Source organism: Aythya ferina (genome assembly GCF_964211825.1).
Source record: "Aythya ferina genome assembly, chromosome: 17".
Classification (NCBI taxonomy): Eukaryota; Metazoa; Chordata; class Aves; order Anseriformes; family Anatidae; genus Aythya; species Aythya ferina.
In genome coordinates, this window is record NC_140316.1 from 7,532,091 (window position 1) to 7,549,141 (window position 17,051).

A 17,051-nucleotide genomic window follows, 5' to 3' on the forward strand; every position below is an offset into this window, starting at 1 on the left:
AAGTGTGATCTCTGAGAAGAAAGGAAGGATGCTGACTGGCTGCTGCTACTCCCAACAAATAAATATAAAAAATAAAAGCACATCTGACACGGCTAGAAAGTATTGTACATGCTGATATATAGTGGAGAATCCTTTAGATAAGTATTTTAAAATAGAACACAAATACATATTCCATAGCAGGGAAATACTGTAATAAAAAAGACTGAAGATACGTAAGATTTTGTAAGAATATGTGTAATTCTCTCCTATTATTACTACTACAATAATAAATTTTCAGAAAAAAAAATAGATTTAAGTTGGGTTGATCAAATATCCAGGAACCTCTCTCTTGACAAAGTTCGTCCTAGTATTAAGGTTAGTATTCTTATAAACTCTTATTTGATTATATTCCCCTAAAAACAAAGGTCACTTAATACTAGGATCTCTTCCTTTTTTATTTTTTTATTTTTTTTAAATAAACCATATTTCTGTTGCTTTTCTCACCACAAAGTGAAAAGCTAGAAATGTATTTAATACCTTTAAGAAATAACAACGTGAAATTCCAAGTCTATGCACCAAAGCCGTGGCAGATAGCTGACACTCGGTTCCACATAAAGAAAACCCAAAAGAACTATGAAAACCAGAGAAGTGGATACAGAAAAACAAACCATTACTTGTGCAAGGCACGTCACCAGGGATGATAGTCATACCCGAGATAAGTATCCAAGGATCTAGTCCTCCAGCATGAGAACAAATGAAATTTCCTATTAAAGGATAGCGTAGCAGAATAAATATCAGAACTACTACTGAAAATATCAGTAGCAGGTCAGACTAAACAGCAGCTTTTTTATGTCCTTTAGAAATATATTAAATAGCGTAAATTGCTGAGCATCTACTGCTCCTCTACTGCCTCCTCCTCTGAAGGAGTTGTCCATCAAATCCTGCTCCTCCCATCTCTAATCAGTTGTTCACTCACAACAAACCTTTCATTCTGTAGCAGCCTAGTTTCTTATGGAAAGACTTTGTCAAAATCCTTTTTGTAAGGTAAAATACAGTCAGCATCTGGATTCACTTCCCTGCATGCTTCTTGATCCACCCCCTCATCTCCATCCCCCCAAAGAAACCAAACGCCAGAAAACAAAGAAACGACCACACACAATCAACTCTAGAAGGTATGATTTCACTTTGTATGAGCCATGTTGTTTTATTCCCACTATGTTTTTGTTTTTTTCCTCATGTACTTGCATATCCTAGTCAACGTTACTAGTTTCTCCCAGTTTTTGTCCTCTGCAGGTAGACTAGCAACAAAAGCTATTCATGAAAGCTATTTTAAGCACTGTTACAAGGAATGCGATGTTAGTAGTAATACCTTCAAGATGATTAAGTATTTGATACACGCCTTGTAATGCTTTTCAAAGAACGGGCACTTACTATTTATAGATTTCACACATGATTTTGTCTTCTCTATCATTTAACTTGTTACTAATCCTATCAAACCTTGTAGGGTTTTTAGTATTCAAGACCACTTCTTATTTTCTTGTCAGACAATTTTCATAGTTAAAGCTTGTCAACTGTTTTCCAAGTTCTTCTGTTACCAGCTTCCAAAGTAGATAGTTTAGTAAGCGAATGGCACAGGGCAGACGTGCCCCTTCGGTGGCAAGAACAGTGAGTACTGTAGCAATTTGGGAGTAAAATTTCAGATCAACCTTTTCCCCTGTCCCCCATACTCCCTAAAGAATGAGCAACTCCACTAAACAATGGCAACAAGAAGAGTTCTCTCCACCACACTCCATTTCAGGAAGCAGTGCCTTCCTACACTCACAGCTCCAGGAGCTGTATCTAACGTCTCTGTTATCCTTGTAAGTTACAGAGCCTTTCAAATTCACACATCTGCAATAATACATGTAAGCTAGTTCACATTATTTATATATTTTGTTACCAGCTAAGGCCAGCTGTCTACCAAGTCATCAAGGATTTCAGAAACCCTGTTAAATGTATTGGAAATACATACTGGAGAAGTGTTCTAACATCCTGGAGGATTTTTGGATTGTCATCCCAACAGTACAGAAAATTCAGGTGTATGCAAAGTTACACTTCTACTACTAGAAAAAAAAAAAGATGATAGAAGAATATATTTACCTAAAATGAGATTTTTTTAATAAAAGAACAAAATTCAACCAAATCCACCACACCAAAACTCATTGCAAAGTTGCACAAACAGTAGGGATCCTCCTTGTTTGTTCTGGTCTCTGCTAGTTTTTAAGGCTTATTGGACTTCAGGGAATAGCAGAGTTGCTTCTTTTCCAGATCAAGATGAATTTTTTTCTTTTCTCTTAAAGTACTTAGTTCCTGTGATTATTAAGTAGACATCATGTAGTATTATGAAAATATACAAGTGCTTCTCTGCCCACTTGAAAACTACTGCACATATGTTCTGAAAGGTTTGGTTATGATTGGCATGTATATCCCACAGTCCTTAATAGTTGTTGAATTTCTTACTGTTCAAGAGGTTCCACAAGGACAGTTAAATAATATTTTATTAAAAATCACTTATTAAAAAGCAAAATCTTGAGAGTTTCATAGCAAATAGCCATCTTTACATAGGAGAAACCTTTATTGCTCTGGTAAACTCTCCTTCTACCTCCTATATTTGCTTTATGACATATGCCCTAACTTCACTTATTTTCTATGAGAAAGTGTTTTGGAAGATCTTGACTTTCCAACACAGTTGATCAAGGCTGAAAAAATCAGTTCCTTTCCTCCACAAGTTAATTTCTTATAGATGAGATGCTGTCAAGATCATACAATCACTTTCTCTAGCTGTGAAACAGGAGGTGCTTTCTGTTCATACTGACTAAACTAACCAGACAGCGGCATTGGCTTTTCTACCGACTCATTACAATTCTGCAAGTGCTTGGCAGGTGTCTCTTTGTTCAGGCACACTACTCTAGTGGATAGTTTAACTCTCATTACAAAAAAATTATCTGCACACTAGATTAATAGGCATTACTGAAATCAGCGTTCTGTTGGGTTGTTGGGTGGGGTTTTTTTTGTTTGTTTGTTTTTGTTTTGTTTGCTTTTTTTTTTTTTCCTTTTATAGTTTGGGGGGTGGTAATGTTACAGAACAATGTATTCTATTCTTTACTTAGGTTCTTTTTATTTACCTGACAGTATCCATATCTCTCCACCTCCACAACTCTGAGCTTGAAGCCCATAGAATACTTAGGATAATTCTGTCCTGTGTGTCCATATGATTTTCAGTTACATTATTCAGCATAATTAATCTTCAGACTTGCAATAATATATAGTAGAAAGCATTGCAAATTAGATCTTAAGTGATCATTCTTTTACGTATTTTCAATAGCTTACTGATATTTACATATTTTAGAATATATATGCTTGATAGAAGCCTTCAAGCTAGAGTCTTGAAGATATCTGTGTAAACTTAAACTTTATAAAGAAAAATATATATTGCTTTCAGACTTAAAAAAAGGCAAGGCTACAATTCCATTTGCAATGCTGAAAGATTACACATATGAATGCTGAAGTCATCTAGGCTTCACTCCCACGCAAAATTCTCCATGAAACATCTTGAAATGGAAATGCTTTGCAAAACCAAGAACACCTGAGCAGTTTAAGTCAATCTTTTTTCTCAGGTTCCCAAGAGACTTACTTTGTCAGAAAGATGTTTCACTTAAATCAACATTTGCCAATATGGATTTTTACCACTGATAAAGAATGCTATTAACATACATATGGCCTTTATCACAATTCCTTCTCAGTGTATTCAAACAATTGGCCTATGACAGAAGACCTTCCAAGCAAATTACCACCAGATACTTGAAAGGCTCCATTATGATCCCAAAGATTTGGTTTCCATATAAAGATTTGGTTTGCATAAGGCCTGCTGCAGTCTGAACTATTTGCTGCAGTATTTTGTCATCTTTCATCTGCATTCATCTTCTTTTGAAGATGCTACACTAAAAATGTAACCTCAAAAAAGGCTAAAGTGTCATTTTTCCACTCACATGCAATGGCTGTAAGAAAGGGAATAAAAATTAACTAAACCTTAAGTTATTTGCAAGCATTTTTAACATTGATATTTTTAAAGTTACTGAATTACTGCCATTTTCAGAAAAAGGAGACATACGTGCATCATGTGAGTCTTGTAGAACTACTGATCTCAGGAATTAAGTCATGCATTCGTATTTAACTTATTCATTATTTACTTTATTACTGTACTTTTGAAGAATCTTTATTATCTAGAATGCTGTTGCAGCTATACACTGTACAAGGAAATTGAAAAGTATCCATCGTATGTAGTAGATATGCAACACATCTGAGTGCACACAGATGGAGACTTTCAAAGAAACTGCAAAACTACTTTTTATGGTGAGAAGCAGGTGTAGTAACATGAGAGAGTAAAGATTATTTAACATTCTCTAGCATCACATTAACTTAAGGAGAAAAGTTTGAATAAAGATGAGACGGATATTAACAGGAAACTCCTCCTAGGCACAGGATTCAAAGGGTAAAAGCGAAAAGATCACTTGAAAAGTCTAACAAGCAGATGGTGGATGCTAACATTATCAAAGGCCAGAGGTGACATCTTACTATAGAATAAAAGATGGAATAGGTCAAGCAGCTGTTAAGGACCTTGGAAATTAAGACATGTAATGTGTTTGATATAATGTGGTAGAAATTAGTGTGGGGATATAAAAAGCCCTTAAGGCAACCTTCTCAGAGTGCTCGTCAGGAATAATAACTTTGTTATCAAAAAAAAAAAAAAAAAAGAAAGAAAGAAAGAAAAGCATTCCAAACATATTCTACAAACCAATTTTGCAATCATGTCAAAAAGAGACAGCACCTGTACCTGGTTGAGTCGTATTAGGTATGTGCACAGAAAGATAAAACTATGCTTGCTGCATGTTAGGCAGGAAAGCACATGTAAGATTGTGGGATTGAAAATGGACACAAATCAGGTTTGCAGATAACCACAGATAAACAGGAAAATACTGTTATTCTGGTGAAGAAAAAAAAAAAAAAAGAAGGGTTCTGTCTTCCACTCATTTTTTTGTCCTCACCCCCCCAATTTTTAACATATTTCTTAATCATTATTTCAACACATCTTCAAAGACAAGGCTTGTGTATAGGTTTTATCCAATTCTGTCAGCAGGAAACATGGAAGATACTGTATTCTTATGGATTGTTTGCTTAATTGTCACAGTAAGTTATGTTTGACAGTGGATAAGTTTCATTTAATAGTTCTCTTCACCATAGTTACTACACTAGGAAGCATTTTAGGAACTCAGCAACCCTATTATTTGTAGGTCTTCTTTTCATGAGTCTCCATACAGCAGTTCAAGTGATCTGTCAGTGTAGGTTCTCTTTTAGTTTAGCTATCAGAGCTGTTTAACGCTATTGTGTATTCAGCACACCTAGAACATGCAGTGCTCTCTCAACAAAGAAGTTATGGTTGTGTTTGGATTTAAAAAAAACAAAACACCACCACCACCACACAAAAACACATAACTACAGCACAGAAAGATGGGCCAAACATAGTTTTTTTTTTTAACACTCCCCCCCCCCTTTTTTTTTTTTTTTGTTTTTAAATGAGTACGTAGTCAAGATCATCCTGAAATGCTGTTAGTAGCCCTCCTCCTCTTTGCCACTTAAGTGGGAGTTTCAGGAAGACAACTGTTCTCACATTTTTCATCCGTGCTCTTATTTCTCCGCAGATCAAAAATGTCTGTAGATTTTTATTTGTTTTTATATCAGCAAATACTTGGACAGCAGTTACGGACACATAAGAGCTGAGAGACAATATAATTCTTAAGAGCTGAGAGACAATATAATTCTGAATTTCATAATTCAGTACTGCTATAAGTAGCAGCAACAAAAAACATCAGATTGTAGAAAAAGAATTTAAAAAAAATCATAGATGAGCTCTCCAGGCTTTCGGAATATATTGATTTTTCTCCCCACAGTCTACTTCTTTTTGATTTTTAAATCTGAAATGCAAGGCAGGAAGAGTCTGAAGAATTGCAAAAAGCCAACATTGCCCTAGTCAGTGTCTAGATTTAAATAAGAGATGTTTTTCTCAGCCCCTCTGAAAATGAATAGAAAGAATTAGGGGCAATGTTTCTCATGTCAAGAGGAGGTTACCAAACAAAAAATCAGATACAGTGATCTGTTATGAGGCAGTGTCAGTACCAAGACAAGGATGCACAGACAATGAAGCACATGTCTGCATGTAGGACAGCAAATGGTGAATCAGTTCGTACAGTACAGAGAAGGAGATGGAAGTGCAGTGGATTAGCGGAGGAAAAAAAAAAAAGCAGTACAGAATAAAAGAATTAGGAAATACTACATACAGGATAAGCTATACTAACAAAAGCAAACAAGAAGAAGCTAATTCAAGCAAAGCTGACAAGGAATTTGTAGAAATTCTTCACACACACACCAAAAATTTGCAAAAGTCACTTACGGAATTAAATATTCATTGAATAGGCTCAGACACATGGACACAATGATGGAAGTACAACAGAAATCTAGACAAACCTGAGAATGCCACTCAAAATTAGTTAACCTTCTTCTCGCTAAAGTAATTTTCTTTGATCTGATATTTCTCAGGGCCTTTTATTTTAGTCGTATGATGTATACGTGGAGTTGAAGATGACTGAATCCCCTAATCTATTAAATATTATTTCAGATCTAGCTTTAAAATAAAAACTTAGCAGGATTCCAGTTCCTCTTTACATCAAAGTCGCATGCAATCAAAGCTCTTAACAGCAGTCAGTACAAACTGAATCATAAGAAAAGCTCAAAAAGAGTACCAGAAATGAATATCTAAATTCCAGATACTGACATTGGTCTTATTCATCTCTCTGGATTCAGTGCATTTACTACTAACATAACCCAGTGGAAAATCTGGGATATGATATTTCATTTACAAGTCAAATTCTATGATTAAAACATAATAAGATTAATTTATTTTCTAGCCACTAGTTTGGGATGTCTGTACACCTTGCTGAGATGCAAATACCAACATGTCTATATACTTCAAAAGGCATAAAACCTGAATGATTAGCCACATAACACTCGTAAGATAGTTGTTTTTCCATATCTGATTGCCTTCATTAGTTTAACTACAGATCTGCCCTGTCACACTCATTAGGAATTATTCCTTCCTACATTCCTCCCAGAGCACTATCAAAAGACGCTGTTGATCACAGCGTAGTAGTCAAAAACATTACTGTGACTAACAAACTAAATATTAGAACTTGTCTTAGAGATGAAGAGGAAGAAGAGGTTATCTGTATTTAAATTCAGTTTCCCTTTAATAGCGGTTGAGCCTATGGGTACAGAATAAGGTGTTTTATAAAGGAGAACTTCTTAGTCTTTAATTTGAGAATTCCCGAAAATTCAGTCTGGCACATTTTCCCCCAGTCTAAGTGTTTCTCAGGCCTGCTATTCATGGATACCAGCAAACTGTAGCATTGGTCAGCAGAACGTGAACTCGAGGGTGCCTGCAGTGCTCTCTGCAAAGCAGAAGTTACTACAGCGTACAAATCCAAACTGATCCTGGCATCGCAACGTCCCAGGCATGCTCCCCAAGGCAGGCAGATAGACAATCTACTGTGTAAGCAGTGACCACAACCAAGACTGTTACGAGTAGTATTACGCCTCCACACAACTGAAACTACATTGCCTATTTATTTTCAAAGCATTCTTTTTTATTTCCCCTTGAGTTTTCATAGGCATTTAAGTAACAGACCTCAGAACAGAAGCATTTGAAGTTACTCATATCAGAGACACATTTCTCCCTCAGAAAAGTTGTTACATTGTAGTACTGACAGATTTTGTTCTTTCCCTGCAGACTGGAAGATGAGTGTTATGTAATCCTGCACAATGTTTAATTTAATGACTGTACATTTTTACTTAACATGTAGATATGTGAAGTTGCTGGAATATTCAGATACTTGCAGTTGAATGCTCAAAACGGAATATATAAAGCAGACTGTTTTACCTAGAGTAAGCCAAATTGAGCATCCAAATGCTAGGTTAGGTTCTCAGTAAATATTCTACCTTCAGATTTAGAAGCATTATTTGCCATTTTTTCTGGAAAGGAAACATGAAATCGTAAAAGTTACATCCTGTGCCAAATAGCATTTAGATGTGATGTCTGGTGCTAAGTCTAGAATACATTTTAATCATGAATAAAAGAGTTTCACATTAGTGCAGTTCTCCCCTTCTCACCCTTAATTCATCAAGAGGATTGTTGTGCACGTTTCTATTCTGGATAAGTATGATGGCTTAATGTGTTTGCAAACAATTGGACTTCGCTTGCTATTCTAAATCACGAGTTTGGGAAATTGGGGGGGGAAGTACATGGCATCTTCGGATGTTTCCATGATAGCTTATTTTCTTACCAAGAAGAGAAGGTCAACTATTATCTTAAATATGAAGGTGCCCGTTTTTCTTCCACAGCATAATTTTTATTCACTAAAATGTTTCTGTTTCCTATTCTAAGTCTATTCATAGGTACAAACATTTTCTCTGGTAAGATAGAATGTTAACTAGGAGCTCATAACGAGCATTCCATTTGCAATAAATTGGAAACATTTGGTCAAAATTCAGCTTAGGCAAATGTTCTTGACAATAATATTTTTTTCCTTGAAGAATCATAGAAAGTGCATGCAAAAGGGATTCAACCATATAAGGCAAGCTTGTAAAACAAAAGGATTATTTCTGGAAACTATTCTGTAGTCTTGGTTCAAACCTAAGTATAATTGCTTCTCAAACTTATCACTTAGCTCCTTTTAAATAAGAAAAAAAAAAAACTCTGTAAAAAAAACTATATTAGCAACCAGAAACTGGCAACCTAAAACCTTGACAACGGAGTTAGAAGTACAAATGGATTGAAATAATTTCACATCATTGTATGAATAATTATAATAGATTGTATAAAATGATACTTTAACAACCAATTTCCTATGTGCATGGGATGTGCAGGGAATAGCTTTATGTATTATCTTCAGTGATCTTCTCATTTTATGCTGGTTTGGGGGGGAAGGAATTGGTATGTAGAACCCAGATCTTGAACAGACAAGACTTCACAGAAGAGTAAAAATAAGCAAACAACTTTTTAAGTTAACTTTTTGCTTTTACAGTACAGACTTTAATTCTTCCTAAGGGCGGCTATTTTCAAATGCAAATAGAGCATGTTTAGGAACCACAAGATGATAAAAATCATTCTATGTTTCTAGCTAATAAACTCCCATCTCTTAAGCACATTTTACAAGGCTGTCAAACAAGAGTTTAAATAAAACCCTGTGAAGTTCAACTCAACCAAAGTAAATGTGATAGCAAATATGTAGCTGCGTACATGTAAGTGTGCTTAAATATTTCCATAGTTACTGTATTTGCATGCTGTGCAAACCAGAGACTAACAATAGCATTAAAGGGGAATTAAACAGAAGTAGTTATTCATTGGACAAGGCAAATCAGCCATATAGACAAAAGCAAAGAACATTTTATATTTAAGGTTCCATTTTAATTAAAAGCTGTATTTGATTTAAAAAAAAAAAAAAAACAAAACTAATTTCATGTTATCCCAAATCCTGATAAAAATCCTAGAGACAAAAAGAAAAAAAAAAAGAAACAAGTTTCACTATTTTAGATTCAAGGTTTCCTAGGACTCACAAAACAATGCCCAAATTAATCATCCTGTACACAAGGATATACACTGTCATAAGTGATATTTGAAATAATGCTTAACCAGATAAACTTGAACATATAGCAAAAAGCACAAACCAAAAATTTCTGCTGTCATTTGAGGAGCACCTCAATAATAACATCAAACAATTACATTTTTAAAACCTATCCAATTGGGATAACTGTCTAAACAAAGGGAAGAGTCCGAACACTGGGGAGGGAGAACGGAAAAGATATATCAAGGGAATAAGGAGCAGAAGATGCACTTACTGTTTGGTTATCTTCATACAGCTTCAAGTCATATCCACTCAGCTCCACACAGAAAATTATTGCTGTAACCCCCTCAAAACAGTGGATCCATTTTTTGCGTTCAGATCTCTGTCCACCCACATCCACCATTTTGAAAGTCAGCTCTTTGAAGGTGAACTTATTTTCTACAATCCCTGTGGTCATGTCCCGAGAGCGCAGAATGTCTTCCACTGTAGGGATGTAGTCCAGTGCTGCGATCCTTTCTAGGTCATTTAAGTAGTATGCAGCATTATCCTCTAGGTGGTACTCGTTGGAGCGACAGAAGCACTCCTGCACACCAGGGTCTGCCCAGAGCCGTTTCATGACTCCCAGAAGCTCAGGAGTAATCTCGCCCTTGCTCTCAGCTGGGCCTGTCAGGGCAAAGAGCTGTACAGCATCATATGCTCTGTCAGGATTGTGAAATTCTATCTTAAGGGTGGCTAGAGCCCGAATGATGCGTGTGAGGGAGTCAATTGCATTATAGATAATCAGAGGTTTGTATTCCTTGCAAGCCTCCAAGTTAAAGCCACCACTGTGAATGATTTTCATCTGCTTTACAATAGTACTCTTCCCAGAATTGCTGGTACCCAGGAGAAGGAGCTTGATCTCTCTTCGTTGTCGCTGACTTTCAGAGCGCAGGTGGCGGTCAATCCTCCGGGACCGCCGCGCTGCCTCTTTCTCCTCAGAGCTTTGCCTACATCCCATGGTATAGCAGGCTGTTACAGAAGGGAAGGGCCGGAGATTGTCTCAGTTTCTTCAAGTCTCCGTGAAAGATCTGTGGTGTCTTCCAGCTCTCGTGCCAGGTACACCTTGTACAGAAAAAATCCAATACCTACTGGTCCAAGAGGCCTGTACCACCTAATTCAGTTCCAGCAGGGATGCAAACATGTGTAGATAAGCAACCACAGAAATAGTCTCTTCAGTAGATCTCATGGCACTCCCCTTTCCAGTGCATAAACAGTGGCACATTCCTGTTACTGAAGGGACACTTCCCTTTGCCACAGTTTGGCTAGGTCCATCCAATATTCTTTTCTGTTCTGCATAATTATTTTGCTGCCTTCTGTCCAAAGGTAAAGAGCCGCACTTTCACCTTCTCTGCTCTAGCCCTCGTCTCCTAATTGTATTTTCTGGTTGCTGTGGTGATGCTGCTAGATAGCGCTGACGCTCTTTTCAGTGGTGCTGTACTTTTGTTTCTCTTCCCCCACTTCTTCAGCTGATCCAGTTCAGCTCAGTAAATCTATGCTTTCCACCTGCCAAACAATGAGGGGAAAAAATGAATGAAGTGAGCGACTTTGCTTCCTTGCTACTGTTTCCCAAACAGAAACTACAGATGGAAAAATACGTAAAGAAAAGCAAAAAATCAAAACCCCAGCAAAAATGTAGTGACAGCTGAAACTTGCAGACCTAAGAAAATGTGGTTTCTGAACAATAGTAAATCAAATCTCGTTTTCAAGCCTTCTGCGTTTTATTATCTAAACCTACGTGAAAACAAACAGTGCTGAGCTGTGTCCCAATTTCTCCCTCAGCAAGAGTTTATGGCAGTGCTTTTCCTGCACAGTCCTGTTCTGACTGGTTTTCCTGAAGTAGAAAAATGAAACAGTCACAACTACTTTTCCCAGTCTCTCTATTTATATCAATATCTTGTACTCAGATGTCCTCCTGAGTTTTCTTTCATCTTTTCCGTTTTGTTTGCACTGAACATTTGAGTAACTAAATTAGGAAGCAAAATGAGGTGATTAAGTTTGCTTCATGATTTTGTGAGACTTACTGATCTTTGCAGAATTCCACAACATATCTTCCTTCCCCCGGACACTGGTACAGTTAAATATACTGCCTGCACCTTACATAATCAATCAAGTGATATACTACTATGACAAACTTTGTAAGTTTCTTCCCATAGCGATAGTGTTATTAGGCCTCTTCTCCTCCATTTTTACTACACAAGTTCTGAGAGGTAGCGAAAGTGAACAATGACCAGAAGGCAAAAGGTTCATACAAAAAGCACAGAAAATGCCATCCAAAGCAAGAGGTGAAAGCTTTGCAGTGATTTTTAGAGCAATCATTATTTCCCAAATTAGGGTTTAAGCCTACTAGTTAGAGCTCTGCGAAAGGCGACAGCAGGAAGCAGTTACCTCTCACAGAGGGAAAACACATTGCTAACAGCTGATTGGTGACAACTTGCCTCTTTTCTAGGAAGGGCTTGCTGCTCCCACTGAGCTCTGAGCATGCTGGGTACCAGAAGTCACAGCTTCCAGCTCCTCATCATATGCTGACCTCAGCCCACTTTGGCACCTATCCTGCTGTCTGCTTGCTTGCATCTGGAGGGTCTTCAGTGGTTTTCATTCTTGTTTTTTTCCCCAAACTAGACTGCATGCCATTGGCATACCCTCAGAGTAGGTTTTGACCCCTTTCTTAACTCTACTAAAGGCATATAATTTCCATGACATTTTAATAAGACTGTCTCTCAAATTCCCTTTTAAATGTTGCCCTAGAAACTCTTCAGAGGTTTTTCCTGCATTAACTTACTAGCATTTCAACGTAAATGGGACAAAGCATCAAAATCCATACTGAAAAGGATGATTCCACACTGACAGGAAAGGGAGAGAATGATCCAGGCCAGATTATTTAGTATCTAGCTTTCATGAGGAAAAAAAAAAAAAAAAAAAAAAAAACACTAAAACTACTTGCTTTGTTTTGTTTGTCACTTACCTTGCTTTTACTTTCTTAAGCATAATGACAGCATTTTTAGTGGGCAAAAGATATTTCAGCACTCAAAAATAATCATGTGTAGTTAAGTATTTGCAGTGGAGCACTGGATTTAACAATGTGTTTTTCCTTTTCTGACATCAGTTACATTGTGGGATAAGATTCACTTTTATAGATATACCTTCTATCTGCCAGCCTGATGTATCTCATTCCTAATTGGCCACACTGCCGTAGTTGGGAGGAAAAAAATAAAAACACACACGACTTCTATTTCAATATAATGTACATTAATTAAAACACAGTTTTATAGCACATGCCTTGTAGGATACTGTTTCACTATTGGGAATTTCAATTCTGCATTTATCTTGCCAAGAATCAGCCATGAATTTCAGCAAGATCTTGCTTTACCCTTCCCAGAAGTGCCACCATAGTAGAGGAGTTATACCAAATAATAGTTCAAGCTAGATTTAAATAATATTACTCAAGATACAGTACAACAGAAGAGCTTCTTCAGGGCAAGAGGGGAAGGGGGCTTCACAGAAATAGATAAGGACAATTACATCAGCTGCAGTCTGAAGAAGGGTTGTATAGTTGAAAGAGAGAATAAAGCTCAGCTGTTTTAGTTTCCTAGCATCTTAAATTTTCATGAAAAAACATATTTCTTTGAACATTTATAGAGGGAGGGGGGTGGAAGAGTGGAGGTAGTCAATTATATATCTAGAATTCCACTCCTCGGGTAGTAGGAACAAGTGTAATGATCTCAGGCTACCCCATTTAACAAAAGGTATTACTATTCTTCTGCCATTTATGCATTAAATCATTGTCACAGTTGGGCTATCCTAATCTTAGTTTCTGTCTTTTGCATAGCTTTCTCCCTAGAGATTTTTAAACTTACTGATCTCTTCTAGTTTATGATGGGCTGGCACGTGGCAAAGTAGAGTCCACGCATCTGTTTTCAGATCTAAGTCCTCACAGCTATGCGTTCCTGGGGTCTACAGTTCCGTAACAGCATCTTGGCACCTGGCAGGTTCTCCCAACACGATGCATCCCTTTTCAGCAGTTTTCAATACATATATGATGTGAAGCATGTGCGTACAAAAGGACAAGCAAAACAATCATCGTTAATTCCTTTGCATCAAAGTGAAAGGTGTAAAGACTGGGCAGCTTCAATGGCTGAGTTTTATGGATTTGGTCCTGAAGTTTCTTGAGACATTAGCCTGGGACAGTTGAGCTTGCTATCATTCACTCTTAAATACTTTCACTGATTCTATATTTATCTTTAAATCCCTTCCTAACTCTAACCCTGCTTAAGGCAGATATATAGTTGAACCAGTGTAGACCTGGATAAAACTCATGACTACCAGGATTAGTCAGCACAGGTCAGAATGAATTGGTACCATTGTACTGAGAAGAGCATTATATTGAAAAAGGTTAATAGAACTCGAGTAAAAAAAAAAAAAAAAAAAAAAAAAAAGAACATAAGAAAATCTTCTTCCTTGCTGCCTTCCTACGAGGTTTCTTTTAATTTCCATGGTCTAACACCTGCCTGCAAATCCATCCCAAATCCATGTGCATAAAATCAGTTATGCTACAACAAGCCTTTTACAGCAGCCAACTCCAAAAATGAACCATGACAATCTTAATCTCAGTTGTTCTAAACTAGCTGTCCAATCTATACATAAGGTTACCTCCACATGACAGTTCAGAGTGCTTGTATATGAACCACAGTGCATGGGCAGACTTGTAATTTAAGCATTTTGGGTACCTTCAATTTAAAGAGGTTTAAGTCTTTTGCTCTAAATGCAATACCACCTGATCTAAAATGCTACAAGTCTTAATATCAGCTATGGTTATTTAACTAGTTATAAAATTTACTTTTCTTTGCACTTCAGAATGAAATTAACATATGAAGAACTTGTTCATAACCACATGGTGTTACATATCATTTATTTTATTTGGCATTAATAAATAAGCAATAACAGAAAAAGATAGAGTAGCACCTCCTTACTGTAGGGACACCCTGGAGTATGTAAACATTGTGTAAAACAGTTTCACAGTACTCAGTTTCCATTTTCTTTACTTCTAGTCACTCCTATCACATATATTCCCATGATTTTTGTCACTGTGTCAAGTAGGAATACAGTGAGGTGATTACTAAGAAACAGTATCACTGCTCCTGTTTTACAAGGCAATAATACAGTTAACTACAGTAAGAATATTAAGCTTTCCCACTGGCACTGAACAGCATCTTCCACATTCATAGTTGCTACTTCATGAAATTTTTCTTTTTTTTTTTTTCTTCTTTTTAAATAAACTATTTTGTAAACTGTATTTATTGTTCTGGCTACATGCAGATTAACTTTATTTTAACAGTTTTGCTATTTCTTGGAATACACTTGTAATACAGGAAAATAAGTAGCCTAGATTTTGTTCTGTTTTAAATCATATTTCATATTAAAAATGCAAGTGTTTAATGGCTTTAAGTTCCTGATTACATAAAAGCCTTTTCAGTTACTTTAATGGAAAGTGATATTGTCTCCTTTCACAGTGCACACGTCTGTCTAAATTTACTTTAAAAACCTTTAATCTTTGAATGACCACATTGTGCTGTATATGAGCATCTAAACCAACATATATGCCTTTCACTGACAAAACATATTTGTTCAATCTGATGATATATGTGGGCTACCTTGTCATAGCTTAATGGGTATCTCTTCCCACAAGAGAAAATTAACACGCCCTAGACTAACAGGGATTTATTTCAGTTAGTAAAGTTCATTTTTGGAGTGGGAACACTACTCGAGCAGAATTCTGCACTGGTCAATTATATAAATCTATTGAAACCCATTTAACCAAACAGACTAGCATGTACTTCTGTCCATACTTTCATAGACAATAAAGCAGGCATTATTGCTGCTTTCATACCCAGTTTTCCTCTTTTTCCCCCCATCCATCACTTCTGTCTTGCTCAAATTGTGTTTGCAGCCCTACCCCTTATCTCTTCCCTCAGTGTGTTCCAGAGTAATTGGGAGGAATGGCACCAAAACTACAGCAAGTTGTGAGAACTTCCCTAAGGAAAGAGCCGAGTACTGTCTCTTGTTGTGTTAGCTACTAGCACATTAGTAGACTGTCAAGCTACCCTGAAAGATGCCCCTTCCCCAGGATTTTATTGAAAGGAAGCGGCTCCTAGGCTTAGGATAATGCCAGTGGCTGTTACTATCGTAGTCCATATAGAGACTGCACACAGTATGCAGCTAGCAGCAGGAATTTCAGAGGGCATTACAGACATAAAACTATATTCTCTCAAACATAACCAGTACCAGTAGTCTAATAGTTTAGCTTTACACCACCGTCCCTCCATACACACATACAGAGTGTGTGGAGGTAATCTTATTCAGCTTTTTGCAATACAACGAACCTAGTAAAACAGATAATGCATAAGGTTTTTCCCAGTAATACATAATTTAATAAAGTGAATTGAAATTCAGAAAATTGTGGCAAAACTTTCCATAGCCATTTTAGTTATAATTGCCAGCCATCTTTTTTTTAAATTCAGCACCTTAATACAGGTGTTTCAGAATGTATGCTACCAGAGCAAAGAGAAAAAAGAAAAAAACGTAGCCAAGCTATACTTTCGTAGTTTATTGGTTCTTACTGCTTCTTCTTTATCTACACTCAGAAGATGGATTGGTTTAAACAACATACTGCACTGGAAGTTTGGAGGTAGCAGACCTCCCTGTTTGAGCACTTACCCATTTAAAAGCAAATGCAGGCAAATCTAGCAAAAAGTAGCACAGCGCATATTTAGGACTTACAAGTGTAAGCTAACCCAATGTAATCAGTTTCTAATGATTTCACACATCCTCAGAGGATTCCAGCACATTAACAAAACCTTATTTTTACTTGTTTTACTTTCAATCACTTTTTGCACTATTAAGGAAAGAATAAGACATGAGTTTGATATACAGGGAAATACTCAAGGTAGTTCACAGAGGAAGAAGCCAAGAGTTCTATTAAGTAGGCATCACTTCGATAGGAACCGAAGCTAACAAAAAATGGCAAAGTCAAATCAGAATTTTAAATCCAGAACAGATGTCCAGACACTCATGCAGTACAAATTTAGAGTTGAAATAATTTCACAGAAGTTAGTTTACTATTTAATGTAAGTAATTCAAGTCTGTTTATTTCAGAATAAAGTTGCTTTTTTACAGCAGCCACAAACTTTACTAACATTATCCTTCAACTACTTTTGAAGTCTAGAAGAAGAAAGGAGAAAAGCTAAATGAACAAAAATACAGATTTTTTTTCTTTGTGAATCCTCTTATTTGACAATGCAACTTTTTGCAGTTGGCAAAATAAAT

The 17,051-nt window shown here is 36.6% G+C and overlaps 2 protein-coding genes across 5 annotated transcripts in view; one reads left to right on the plus strand and one right to left on the minus strand.

Annotated features, from left to right (window-relative positions):
* Positions 1-17,051, plus strand: part of RSPH14 (radial spoke head 14 homolog) — a 92,383-nt gene that overhangs the window by 41,803 nt on the left and 33,529 nt on the right. The gene's annotated exons all lie outside the window — the stretch shown is intronic.
* The window catches only part of GNAZ (G protein subunit alpha z), a 67,922-nt gene that overhangs the window by 31,718 nt on the left and 19,153 nt on the right, over positions 1-17,051 (minus strand). For all 4 annotated transcript variants that reach the window (XM_084539075.1, XM_084539074.1, XM_084539076.1 and 1 more), the window contains one exon: positions 9,967-11,234. In XM_084539075.1, coding sequence (XP_084395201.1) covers positions 9,967-10,689 — 723 coding nt within the window. In that variant the 5' untranslated portion in view covers positions 10,690-11,234. The remainder of the gene's footprint in view (positions 1-9,966; positions 11,235-17,051) is intronic.